The sequence below is a fragment of the Orcinus orca genome, chromosome 7, assembly GCF_937001465.1.
Source record: "Orcinus orca chromosome 7, mOrcOrc1.1, whole genome shotgun sequence".
NCBI lineage: Eukaryota > Metazoa > Chordata > Mammalia > Artiodactyla > Delphinidae > Orcinus > Orcinus orca.
Genome location: NC_064565.1, coordinates 11,004,361 through 11,017,967, shown reverse-complemented (window position 1 = coordinate 11,017,967; position 13,607 = coordinate 11,004,361). Strand labels below are relative to the sequence as shown.

The window sequence follows — 13,607 nt, the reverse complement described above, 5'->3', positions numbered from 1 at the left end:
TGGCAAAAGAATAGACAAGTAGATCAATGGGACAGAATACAGAGCTCAGAAATAGACTTCCACAAATACAGTCAACTGATCTCTGGCAAAGGAGCAAAGGCAATTTAATTAAGAATAGTCTTTTCAACAAATGATTATGGAACAATTGGACATCCATGTTCCAAAAAACCCCAAAAACCAAAACCCAAAAAACTTTACACAGACCTTACAACTTTCAAAATAATTATCTCAAAATTGATAATTATAGCCTAAAAGTAAAACACAAAACTATAAAACCACTATGACAAAACATAGGAGAAAACCTAGGTGACCTTGGGTTTGGTGATGAGTCTTTAGCTATTATCCAAAAGCACAATTCATGAAAGAAAAAACTGATGTTGTACTTTATTAAAATTAAAGACTGCTCTTCAAAAGGTACCATTTATTAAGTAAATGGCAACATAAGCTACAGACAGGGAGAAAATATTTGCAAAACACACATCTGAAAGAGGACTGGTATCAAAAATATATAAGGAACTCTTAAAACTCAATCAGAAAACAAACAAGCTAATTAAAATATGGGCAAAGATCTGAACAAATACTTCATCAAAAATGATATGAAGATGGCAAATGAGCATTTGAAAAAATGCTCAACACCATATCGTTAGGGAACTGCAAATGAAAATAATGAGAAACCACTACACACCTGTTCGAATGGCTAAAATCTAAACACTGACAACACTAAATATTGACGAGGATGTGAAGCAACAGGAACCCTCACTCATTGCTAGTGGGACTGTAAAATGGTACAGCTGCTTTGGAATATAGTTTGGAAGTTTCTTACAAAACTAAACATGGTTTTACCTTATGACTCAGCAATCACACTCCTAGGTTTTTACTCGACTGATTTAAACCTGAGATTCCACACGAGAAGCTGCATTCAAATGTTCACAGCAGCTTTACTCGTAATAGTCAAGAGCTGGAAGCACCAAGATGTCCTTCAGTGGGGAAATGGGGAAACAGACTGTGGCATAGTCACAGGGCAGTAAAAAGAAACAACTTAGGATACATTTAACACATGGAAGAACCTCAAATTATGTTGAGCAAAAGAGCCAGACACAAATAAGTACATACTGTGTGATTCCATTCACACGAAATTCAAGAACAGACAAAACTAATGGGTGTGGGTGGGAGGACACAGGTGTACTTGACTACAAAGGAGCTCCTTCTGAGGTTACAGTAATGTCATGTATCTTTATCTGGATGTTAGCCATGGTTGTATATGTGTCAAAATGCACAAAACTGTAAATTTAAGATTTGGGTATTTTACTCTCTGTAATTACATCACAATAAAACTGATTATTTGGGAGGGAAAAGTCAAGATAGTGGTTATTTTAGGGAGAGGTAGAGTGCTGTGATTGGGATAGAGCATTCTGTGGCTAGCAAAGTTCTATTTCTTACTCTGGGGGACCATTTCAAAGTTGTTCTTCTTTTAAGAACTTATAAAGCTATACATTTGTTTCACGTACTTTTCTTTACCTGTGCTGTATTTTACTATAAAAAAGTACAAAAACTTAACATCCTTTCAAAGGTGTCCATTTCATCACAGGTTGGGCTGGACTATATATAACCTCTAAATAACTTCTAAACTCTAAAACTGTGTGATTCTATATTATTACTATGATAAAAATCAATGAAAATATTCTAAAGCATTTTCTATTTAATGATCTTTTGAAATACCTAGGTTTAAGAAAATAATATGAAAGATTTTCTAGACCAAGCAGATGGATTAAAACTTTTTCCCCAGGGACTTCCCTGGTGGTCCAGTGGCTAAGACTCCCCACTCCCAATGCAGGGGGGCCTGGGTTCAATCCCTGGTCAGGGAACTAGATCCCCACGCTGCAACTAAGAGTTTGCATGCCGCAACTAAGACATGACTCAGCCAAATAAATAAATAAATATTAAAAAGAAAAACAAAACAGAAAACCTTTTTACCCCAGATTTATGTTTAATTTTCTACCGTAAAGAACAGAAACCATAATCGACGTCCTACCTCAAATATATTTCTAATTCTTTCTCATCTTTAAGTATGTGAATGATAGTTTTCTGGACCAAGAGCCACTGGGTGTCTGGACTTCTCAGCACTATCTCCTGGTCATAAATCCCTGGAAAGTACAACCAACATAAAATCACCGATTAAGGTGTGTACTGACATTTATCCATACAAAGAACAGAAACGTACAAAGTAGCTGTGTCTGTAATAACCAAAACCTAACAACCTGAATGTCTTTCTACAGGTGAATGCAGAAACAACTTGTGGAAGGAATATCCATATCCATACGATGGAATGCTTGCTACTCAGCAATAAAAGCAATGAACTATTGAAACAAGCCACATGAGCAAATCTCAGCATAAATTTCCATTATGCTGAGTAAGAGAAGCCAGACTCCCTCCCTCAAAAAAGAATATACTGTGTGATTTCGTTCAAATGAAATTCCAGAAAATGCAATCTGGAGTGACAGAAAGCAGATTAATCTTTGCCTGGAGATGGGGGGTGGTGAGGCAGGGAGGGGGGAGAGGCAAGAAATCACAAAGAGGCACAAGGAAAATTTGGGGTCTGATACCTTCACTCTCTTGATCGTGGTGATGGTTTCATGGGCATATATGTATGTAAGATCTTATCAGACTGTATACTTTAAGGTGCTTTGTTTTTAAATAATGCTGTACACACATATAATTCATCTCCCCCTCCACCCTCTCCTATCTTCTGATCACATTGTCCTCATAAGGCGAGGGAAAACAGAAAACACCACCGTTCTAACCTGCACTGACAGCAAAGTTTGTACTGACAATCTTCCTTTGACCAGGGTTATCGAAGTTTTGTTTAAACAGAGGTAACAATTCTTTGAGACAGAATAGGTCTATAAAGCAGGATCCAAAGTACCTGGGTCCTGTCCTTCAGAGCCAGCACATCACATATACCTGGGCAATATGCATAGATGAGAAATGGAGGCAAGGAGCCCTGTGCTAGCACAGGCACTATACTGCACACAACACTAAACCGGCATCATCTAGTACACAGTCAGTAATATCTTCAGGTTGAAACACTCTAGTGAAGCAGCCTTGACTGTTCCGAGGACCTCTTCAGCTTATGCTATGCAGGCCATGTGGCCTAACCGGGGGAAGGCTGGAAGCCTGCTTTGCTTCTCTCTTCCCCAATCCTACAACAGATGAGAGTTTACTATTCCAGTTCGAGGAAGGCTGTCCCAGGAGGGCCATCTCTGGTCCCAAAGACTGGATCACTCGGCATAGACTCCTGTCTCAGATCTGTGCAGGTCAAGGCAAAAAGCAAGGCTGGGCTTCCCACTTGAGCTAGTTCACAGGAAGCAACCTTGTAAAGAAACTCCACTCTCCTGGAAGCTCTACCCCTAATTGTCCTATAACATGACCAATTTCTATCTGCAGTGGGATACAATGTAGTCTCATATTTAAGATAACCAAAAGCCAACAGGCTTCACCATCTGTGACATCTTCAAGATACGAGGGTAAGTGGAACTCTATGTGGAACAACAAAACTTTAACAGAGTAGACTCAACAACATGAGAGAAACTACAGTAGGGTAAACACTCGAGCGATGTGCAGTACAGCACTGATTAACTTATAAAAAGATGTAAACTGCTTCTGTACAAAAACCTCTTTGAGTCCTTTATTAACGTTTGGAGATGTGTGGTACATACAATCAACAGCATCACACCAGCTACAGAAGTACAGGTAACCAAGAATGTACTTCAGAACAAAGATCTCAGAGCAACTTACGGTGTTGCCTGCTCCGAACCTCCACAAAAACCCAACTCTGACACACGCAGGACAGACAATGTAACAATTCCACTTTGAAATGGTTCTTTAAAAAAATGACAAGAATCGATAGTTCAAACCCTTTCAAGTGAGATGTGGCAGGTCTCTCGGTGCCATGGCACTGCTTTAGAAGGCCAGCGTGGGCATCTGAAGGTCAGAGTAAGGACCGACTGGGGTGAAGGGAAGAGGTTCGATTTTCAGCGTAGAGAGAGAACAGATGGTCTGAGTGGATACTTTCAGTCCAGGCTCAGTATGGGTCCTGCAGGAATCCAGCAGATAAATACAGTTTATCAACTGGAAGGCCGAAAAACGCCAGCCAGTCACTTGTGTCACTGATTCCAACTGGGAGACACTGATGCATCAGGAATCATGGACGACATGGTAAGTCTAAGAGGGAGACGCCTGAAAGAAAGACTGGAGTCCACTGTGTCAGATCAGCTCCGATCCTTCCGTGTCACTGGATGCTATGGGCCCGTCTGCTTTCGAGCGTGAGTTAAGGAACGCTGTCTTAATTTCAATGTTCTGCTTTGAAAATAACCAAAGCCCTCCCCCACCCCCAACACCATTCTTCATAAATTCTGTTTCCAAAGTCCTGATTCGGGGTCTAGACTTTTTCCTTTCGCTTCAATTTTGACACCTTCTTGACAGTCCCATTCTTATTTAGAAGCTTCAGGACACGATCTTTGTGATCTAAAACCTTAAGCATGGAGTCTCTGGCCTCACTGATTTGATCCATCACAAGTTTACACCTCTGCATATTCCCCTGAAACAAAAGACATCACATCATCAGTAAGTAATCTTCGAAACAATGTGGCTTTTAAAGAACTCCTCACCTTTGGATTGAGCCATTTTGAGGCTTTCACACAGAAAAAATGTTTCAGTGTTTCTTGATAATGCAGGCTGAAGTAACAGGTTTTTACTAAAGACATCAGTGGACGAGAGAGGGAAAGGGAGAAGTAAGGAGAGGGAAAGGACTCCTTCAAACCTGTATTAGTTCATTTATTCGGTGTAAATCATCATCAGTTGCTGCTTTTTTCTTTGGGATGATCCCTTCTTGTAGGTTGGTGAGTCTTTCATAAACATCGTGTTCTAGATTTGTCTGCAACAAACAAGAGGGAGGGCGTCATGACCTCGGAGATACTTTTGTCAAACTCAGGCAAACAACCCACCCTGAATCACCTGTGTAAACTGGTATCGGATCTGTTTGGGTGATAAAATCATTTCTCCCAATGACTAAGATGCAGTAAAGAAAATTGATCAACAATTTACATTACAATTTGCCATAATTCAGAGTCCATCTTCCAGGATAACTTTTGTTTTTAAATTAGTTTATTTATTTTTGGCTGCATTGGGTCTTCGTTGCTGCACACGGGCTTTCTCTAGTTGCAGTGAGTGGGTGCTACTCTTTGCTGGGTGCGTGGGCTCTAGGCACTCAGGCTTCAGTAGTTGTGGCTCACTGGCTCTAGAGCGCAGGCTCAGGAGTTGTGGTGCACAGGCTTAGCTGCTCCGCGGCATGTGGGATCTTCCCGGACCAGGGCTCGAACCCGTGTCCCCTGCATTGGCAGGTGGATTCCCAACCACTGTGCCACCAGGGGAGCCCCCAGGATAACTTATTTATTTATTTGTTTGTTTGTTTGGTCGCACCACACGGCATGTAGGATCTTAGCTCCTCGACCAGGGATCAAACCCGTGCCCCCTGCAGTGGAAGTGCAGAGTCTTAACCACTGGACCGCCAGGGAAGTCCAAGGATAACTTTTAAATTCTGCCAGGAATTCACAATCCCTCTGAAAAACAAGTCTGTAAGTTTCAGAGAAATATGCTTTTATGCTACATAAAAAAACTAGCCATGGCACTACTTTAAAAACAATACTCATAAAAGACAATGTTCTTCAGATCATTGCTACTCCAAAGATGGAAAGACTTTGTGAGGTTTTTTTTTTATTTTTATATTTTGCGGTACGTGGGCCTCTCACTGTTGTGGCCTCTCCCGTTGCGGAGCACAGGCTCCGGACGCGCAGGCTCAGCGGCCATGGCTCACGGGCCCAGCCGCTCCGCGGCATGTGGGATCTTCCTGGACCGGGGCATGAACCTGTGTCCCCTGCATCGGCAGGCGGACTCTCAACCACTGCGCCACCAGGGAAGCCCGAAGCTATTATTTTGATCACCTTCTCTTTACCTTGTTGAAGGAAGGATTCCCGCCTAGGGTTATGGAAAGGGCTGAACACCTAACACATTGGACAGAAGAGATCAACAGCAGTTTACTAGTCAGTATACTCACAGCCCAGGGGAAGAGGACACCGCACACCACGCACGGCCACATGGGGGCTGCACTCCATGACAAGCAGGGAACGGAGTGAAGGAGTAGGGGCTGTAGGAGGCAGGCACTGCAGTATCAAGAGGGAGCGGTGCCCCCTGGTGCTCCCGGGAGGATGTCACCGGCTTATCTGAGTATTGCAAGCTGGCAGAGAACTGAAGCCCACTATTCAGGAAGAAGTGGGAACTGTGCCTGGTCCCCATGACAAGGAGCAGTGTGAGGAGGAGGAGCTTACACAGCTGGGTCATCTGATGCCCCCTCTTTTTCAGATGTCACGGCAACAGGTAACACTGAACCTTAACTGTACATCTTACAAACTTAAGTTGTTCAGTATATTTCACTTATGAGGACCAAAACTAAGATATATTTAGATTACAATTACATCCATCCACAGAATAGGTAACAGTAATTATAATATCACACAGCACACATAAAAATTCTACCATGACCCACGTTAACTGGGAACGCTTCGGAATCACTCTAAAGAAAATGTTCTATGAACTCAGACGTCTCCAGCATCCATCCTTCTTTTCAGCAGGGTGTAACAACTGCTAGAGCGCCACCTACCAGCTGCAGCAACTGGGCAGCACAGAGGTGAACCTTCCAGCCTTGGGCACGACAGGATACTCCTTTCTGATTAGCTATTTCCTGCAGCATAGCTTTCTTCTCCTCTGGAACCATAAAAAAAAAAAAGAAAAAAAAAAAAGTATATTTCAATTTTTATAGAGCTAAAGTCATTTGTGTTCAAGCCACTACTTTATTAAGAACTTTACTTAAATATCTTTAAGTCACTGAAAATACAAGTCACAACATGAATAAAAGCTCTTTTTGTCCACACCAGAAGAATTCTTTAAAGACCTACTTGTGCTAATCTAGTGAGTTCAAAAGAGAGTAAGTTAGTACTCTAAACTCTTAAATGAAGGAAATGGTCTTTAGTGGGTTGGAGCCTTGCTCATGTGTGAAGCTTGCCAGCATGTGGAGAGTTTGGGCATGAAGCTTAGAAGCTCCGTGGTGTTATCTAGATCTTGGAGAAGTCACAGGGCTCCAACCTGAGTCACATTTAAATGTAGGTAGAAAAGTCCAGTAACCAGCACTGTAGTAAAATAAATAGGAATTGTATCATTTGGACTGGGGAAAGAAACTAGGATTGAGGGGTACCTGTCAAAGGTGAGTTTAGCTGTATCTGTGACGTTTTAATATCACTGTTTAACTAGGACTTAAAATGTAATTACATAGTACATGGATAATTAAAAAACATTTTTTTAATTAAAAAACTTATTTTATTATTTTAAAAATTAATCTTGAAAAAACCCTACCTATATGTTTGTCAAAACTGATACAGTATACAATGCCAAGACCAAACTGGACCGTAAATGATGAACTTTGGGTGATACTTATGTCAGTTTAGGTTCAGCAGATGCAACAAATACACCACTTTGTGGTGGTGTTGACGGTAGGGGAGGCTGTGCATGTTCGGGAGGGGGTGGGGGTGGGACATGGAATATCTCTTTTGATATGGTTGTGAACCTAAAACTGACGAACTTTACTTCTCAGAGCAATTTAAAAAACCCTCTGTCTACTAGACAAATATTAGCATGAATGGGATGAAAGAATTTTAACCTTTTTGAGAGAACTGTAGATTCACATACAATTGTAAGGAATAATACAGGGAGATCCCGTGTACTTTTTTTTTTCACATCTTTATTGGATTATAATTGCTTTACAATGTTGTGGATCCTGTGTACTCTTTATCCACTTTCCCCCAGTGGTAAGATCTTGCAAAACTACAGTCAATATCACACTGACAGAGTCCACTGACCCTATTCAGATTTCACCAGTTTTAGATGGATGTGTATATTTCATTACGAGCATTAAAAAAAACTTTTTAGTTTCACAGAAGTTGCAAAGATAGTCTAGAGATATATCTGGTAAGGGACCTGTATCTAAAACATAGGAAGAATTCTTACCACTCAATGATAAAAAGACAAACCAATTAAAAAGGGCAAAGGATCCAAAAAGACATTTCTTCCAAAAAACATATACAAATGGCCAACATCACATGAAGATATTCAACATCATTAGGCATTAGGGAAATGTAAGTCAAAACCACAGTGAAGTACCACTTCCAACCCATTAGGATGCTGTAATAAAAAAAAGAGTAAGTGCTGGTGAGGATATGGAGAAATCCGAAGTATCCTCATGCCCTGCCGGTGGGAAAAATGTATTTACTTTGGAAAACGGTCTGGGAGTTGCTAGAATGTTAACTATAGCTAGCAAATAACCCAGAAATTCTATTCCTACGTATATGTCCAAGAGAAATGAAAACAGATGTTCCCACAAAAATGTAGACACATGGGGCTTCCCTGGTGGTGCAGTGGTTAAGAATCCACCTGCCAATGCAGGGGACACAGGTTTGAGCCCTGGTCCGGGAAGATCCCACATGCTGCGAAGCAACTAAGCCTGTGCGCCACAACTACTGAGCCTGTGCTCTAGAGCCCACGAGCCACAACTACTGAAGCCTGCACGCTTAGAGCCCGTGCTCCACAACAAGAGGAGCCACCACAATGAGAAGCCCGCGCATCGCAACAAAGAGTAGCCCCCACTCGCTGCAACTAGAGGAAGCCCACGCGCAGCAATGAAGAACCCACGCAGCCAAAAATAAATTTATAAAAACAATGCAGACACAAATGATCACAGCACCATTATTCATAATAATCAAAAAGTGGAAACAACCCAAATGCCCATCAAGTGATGAATGGATAAATAAAATGTGGTATATATCCATAAAATAGAAAATTATTCAGCAGGAAAATGGAATGAAGTACTCATACATGCTACATGGATGAACCTTGAAAACATTACACTAAGTGGAATAAGCCTGTCACAGAAGACTGTATAATATATGATTCCATTCATAGGAAATGTCCAGCACTGGAAATCTACAGAGATGGAAAGCAGATCAGAGGTTGCCTAGGGCTGGGGGTATAGGGAGGAGTGAAGATGGCAGGACTGGGGAGGATGGCTAAGGGTCGTGGAGTCTCTTATTGGGGTAATGAAAATGTTTTAAAACTCACCGTAGTGATGGACACGCAACTGTGAACATACTAAAAATCACTGAATTGTACATGTTAATAGATGAATTGTATGCTACATGTATTATAGTGCAATAAAGCTATTACTGGGGAAAAAAGACAGTAAAGAGAGGTCAGGTATTTCTCCTTCACCACTGTCTACATCTTAATAACTGTAGTACAGTATCGCACCCAGGAAACCGCCACTGATGTAAAGTGAGTATACGCCATTACATCATTTTAGACTGACGTGACTGCCACCACAATCGAGATTCAGAACTATTGCATCACCACAGACATCTCTCCTGTGCCACACCTTTATGGTCACACCACCCCTGCCCCATGATTAACTCCCAAATCCACTAATTTGTTCTCTATCTCTATAATTTTGTCACTTAGAGACTGCTATATAGATAGAATCACGTGATATGTCTTCTTTTTTTTCTTTTTGGTATGTGTCCTCCTAAGATTAGCTGTTTCCACTAAGCATAAGCACAATGCCCCTGAGATCCATCTAAGCTATTACATGATCAATAGTTCTTTCCTTTCCATTCCTAAGAAGTATTCAATGGCACTATAGTTTGTTTAACCGTTTGATGTCATTTGTGTTGTTTCCAGATTTTGGCTACTACCAAAAAGTTGCTATGAACACCTGTGTATGGATTTTTGTGTGAACACAGGTTTTCATTTTTCTGGGATAAACGCCCAGGAGTGCAACTGTTGGGTCATATGGTAAGTGTATGTTTGGTTTTTATAAAACTGCTAAACTTTTTTTTTTCCAGAGTAGCTCAGCAATGTATAAGAGACAACGGACTTGTGATATGACAGTGTTCTTCTAAGCTGCTTCCCCAGTGAAACTGGGGAAAATTTTTAAATAACAGTTTAAACCTCTGGGGAAGGTCCTAAGGGCAAAGAGCAAAGCAGAAACATCTACTCAAGCAAACCTACGAAAATGTGGAAAGAACAGGAAGTCTGTGGTATTTAAACCAAGACCGCTCCCTCTCTCCTCTCTCCAGTTGAGAGGCGGTGACTCCATCCCAGACTGCTGCATCCCAGCCCACAGAGCCCCCTCTCCGCCAGCCGCTAGGGAGATGGCTCTCCTCCAAGGAGAAGCGAGACATTTCTCATCCTGCTCCGTGCTCCCTGCTGCTGAGGCCAAGTCCCGGGCGAGTCGAACTGACGTGGGGGCTCCCTCCTTTTGCTCAACCCCACTTGTGGGATGGAGACTGTACCTTAGGCAAGGCGTGCTGGGAACACTGGGGCCCCAGGAGCCCTTCTCCTGGCTTGTTAAATGGTGGCGTCACATTAGGAGAGGCAAACCAAACGGACGTACCCCAGGCTACTCACTCCTCTTCCCCTACCCTGAGTGCTCACCTCCTAGAGCAAGGTGTTACTCGGAGAAAAGACTGTCACTGTCCCACGCCCACCTCCAGAGCCCTAGGCTCAGAGATTCTGCCTGAAGGGAGAAACAGGCCATAGCACAGGAAGCTTCTAATCTCTTCCCAAAGGAGGTGGCTCCATTTTCAACACAGTACGCAAGTTCATATGCTCCCCAAAGCAGCGGAGAGTGCAGTTAAAGTGGGAGGAAACGGACAGACCCAGTGAAAGGCGCGGCCTAGGCTGTGGGCTGACCAGTTTTCAGGAGAGAACAAAGAGTAAGACAGCTGGCAGGAGCTCTCCTGGGGGCAGAACAAACATCAAACACTGACCTCAGAAACCATTCTGGCAAGGAGCTACAATACGACTGGATTAGTTTGCAGAGGAATTTGTGTTTAAGGTCAAATTCCAGTACTGTGTTCTAGGAAATCAAATGGCAAGCAAGTAGTGGGGTTTATCAGCTGGATGTAGTCAGGGAAACAGTGGGGGAGAACCGTACTAATGCCACTGTCTTCCCAGGTGACTGTGGGCACCCAAAGCTGCGCCTCCCCAAGGAGTAACGTCAGAGGCTTATTAACACTTGGTGGTGTTGGCAGGGTGCAGGTGATTAGACTTCACTAAAAGAATCCAGCCAGTCGCTAAACAGATAAACAAGCAAATAGCAAATAACTATAGTGGGTCTTGGAGGAGATGGGGAGATCAGTGCCAGGAGTTGCTACAATATAGTATCTAAAATGTCCACTTTCGAACAAAAATTATGAGGCATGCAAAGAAACAGGAAAGTATGACCCATACACAGGGAAAAAGAAACAGGCACCAGAAACTGCTTGAGAGAGTGACCAGATGTCAGATTTATCAGAAAAAGATTTCAAAGTAGCCGTTATGAATAAATTCACAGAATGAAAAGCATGAATGAAGAAGTAAAAGAAGGTATGATGATCATGTCACATTAAATAGAGAAAATCAGTAGAGAGATATAAATTACTTTTTAAGAAAAGAACCAAATGGAAATTCTGGAGTTAAAAAGTACAGTAAACAAAATGTTAAAAATCTACTGGAGGGGCTCAACAGTAGATCTGAACTGGTACAAGAGAATTAGTAAAGTTGAAGACAGACCAACAGCACTGAAGAACTGAAGGGAGAAAGAAATGAAGAATAAACAGGGCCTCAAAGAAACATGAAACACCACTAAGAGCACCAAAACATGTATAAAGGAGTACCAAAAGGAAAAGAGAGAAAGGAGGAGAAATATTCAAAGAAAAAATGGCTGAAGACTTCTCATATTTACTGAAAACCAATAAACTATATATCCAGGAAGATCAAGGAACCCTAAGTATGATAAATGCAAAGATACAAATAGACATATTATAGTATTATAAAAATGTTGAAAGTCAAAGTTGAGAAAATCTTCAAAGGAGCAAGACAAAACATGATGCATCATTTACAAGATAACCCCAATAAAATCAGCAGCTGACTTCTCTAGAGAAACAATGGAGGCTAGAAAGCAGTGGGATAACATTCAAAATGCTCAAAGGAATGTATGAGAGATCTAGATTCTCTACATCCCCATTTGGCATTATCAGTATTTTTAACTTCAGTTATTTTGGCTGTGCTGCGTGGCTTGTGGGATCTTAGTTCCCTGACCAGGGATTGAACCCTGGTCCCCGGCAGTGAAAGCGCCAAGCCCTAACCACTGGACTGCCAGGGAATTCCCTAATTTCAGTTATTTTGGTAGGCATCTCAATTTAAGTTCCTCTAATGGCTAGGGATAAACGCTTTTTAAAAATTATATTTTACTGCTTTCTGTTCCAGAATCCAGTCAAGATACCACAGTACATTTACTTGTCATGTCTCCTGAGACTCCTTCTGGCTTGATGGCTTCTCAGACTTCCCTTGCTTCTGATGACCTTGACAGTTTTAAAGAGTACTGGTTAACTATTTTGTAGGATGACCTTCTAGTTAGATTTGTCTGATGTTTTTGTTAGGATTAGATAGTGGTTATAGATTTTTGAGAGGAGACATAGAGAAGTACCATTGTCATCACTGCCTGAGAAGGGTACGTATTATTACATTATTCATTACTATTGAAATTGACTTTGATCACCTGGCTGAGGTGATGTTTGTCACATGTCTCCACTGTAAAGAGAGAGAGACACCCTCTTCCACACTGCACACTTTGGAACAAAGTCTCTACATAGCCCACACTTAAGGACTAGGATTTATATTCCCTTGGACATCTTCTCAGGTGCTTGCCATCCATGTATCTTCTTTGGTGAAATGTCTCTTTATGCCTTTGACCATTTTCTAACTGGATTATTGTTTTTATTTACTGTTAAGTACTGAGAGTTCCTAATATATAATCCTAGACATGAGTCCTTTATTAGAGATGTAGTTTGCTAATATTCCCTCCCAGTCTATAGCTTGTCTTTTCATCCTCCTAATAGGATCTTTCACAGATAAAAAAAGGTTTTATGAAGTCCAATTTATTGTTTTTCTTTTAGAGATGGTGTTTTTGGTGTTATGTCTAAGAATTGTTCACCACGCCCTAGGTTTTGAAGACCTTCTCCTAGGTTTTTTTCCTAAAAGTTTTATAGTTTTACATTTAAATCTATTATCCATTTTGAGTTAATTTTTGCATGAAGTGTGAGGATTAGGTTGAGGTCCCCCCTGCCCCCACCAAACATATGGATGTCCAGCATTATTTGTTAAAGAGACTCTCCTTCCTCCATTGAATTCCTTTTGCACTTTGGTCAAAAATCAGTTGGCCATATTTGTGTGAGTCTATTTCTGCATTTTTTATTCCATTCCTGTCATCAATACGTCTATCCTTCTGCAAACACCATGCTGTTTTGAGTACTGAAGCTAAAGATTTGGTAAGAAGATTTCTGTTGTTTTTCAAGATTATTTTACCTATTCTAGTCCCTGTGCCTCTCCACATAATGTTTAGAACAAGCTTTACTAAGTTTACAAAAACCTCTGTGATTTTGGTAGAAATTGCAGTAAATGTATTG

The 13,607-nt window shown here is 41.4% G+C and overlaps 1 protein-coding gene across 8 annotated transcripts in view; it reads right to left on the bottom strand.

Moving 5' to 3' along the window:
* Positions 1-3,658: 3,658 nt before the first annotated feature.
* SAP130 (Sin3A associated protein 130) overlaps positions 3,659-13,607 on the bottom strand; it is a 75,481-nt gene continuing 65,532 nt past the window's right edge. For all 8 annotated transcript variants that reach the window (XM_012535616.3, XM_033400182.2, XM_033400184.2 and 5 more), the window contains 3 exons: positions 6,716-6,819; positions 4,820-4,933; positions 3,659-4,597 (listed from right to left, as the gene is read on the bottom strand). In XM_012535616.3, the coding sequence (XP_012391070.1) occupies positions 4,439-4,597; positions 4,820-4,933; positions 6,716-6,819 (377 nt within the window). In that variant the 3' untranslated portion in view covers positions 3,659-4,438. The remainder of the gene's footprint in view (positions 4,598-4,819; positions 4,934-6,715; positions 6,820-13,607) is intronic.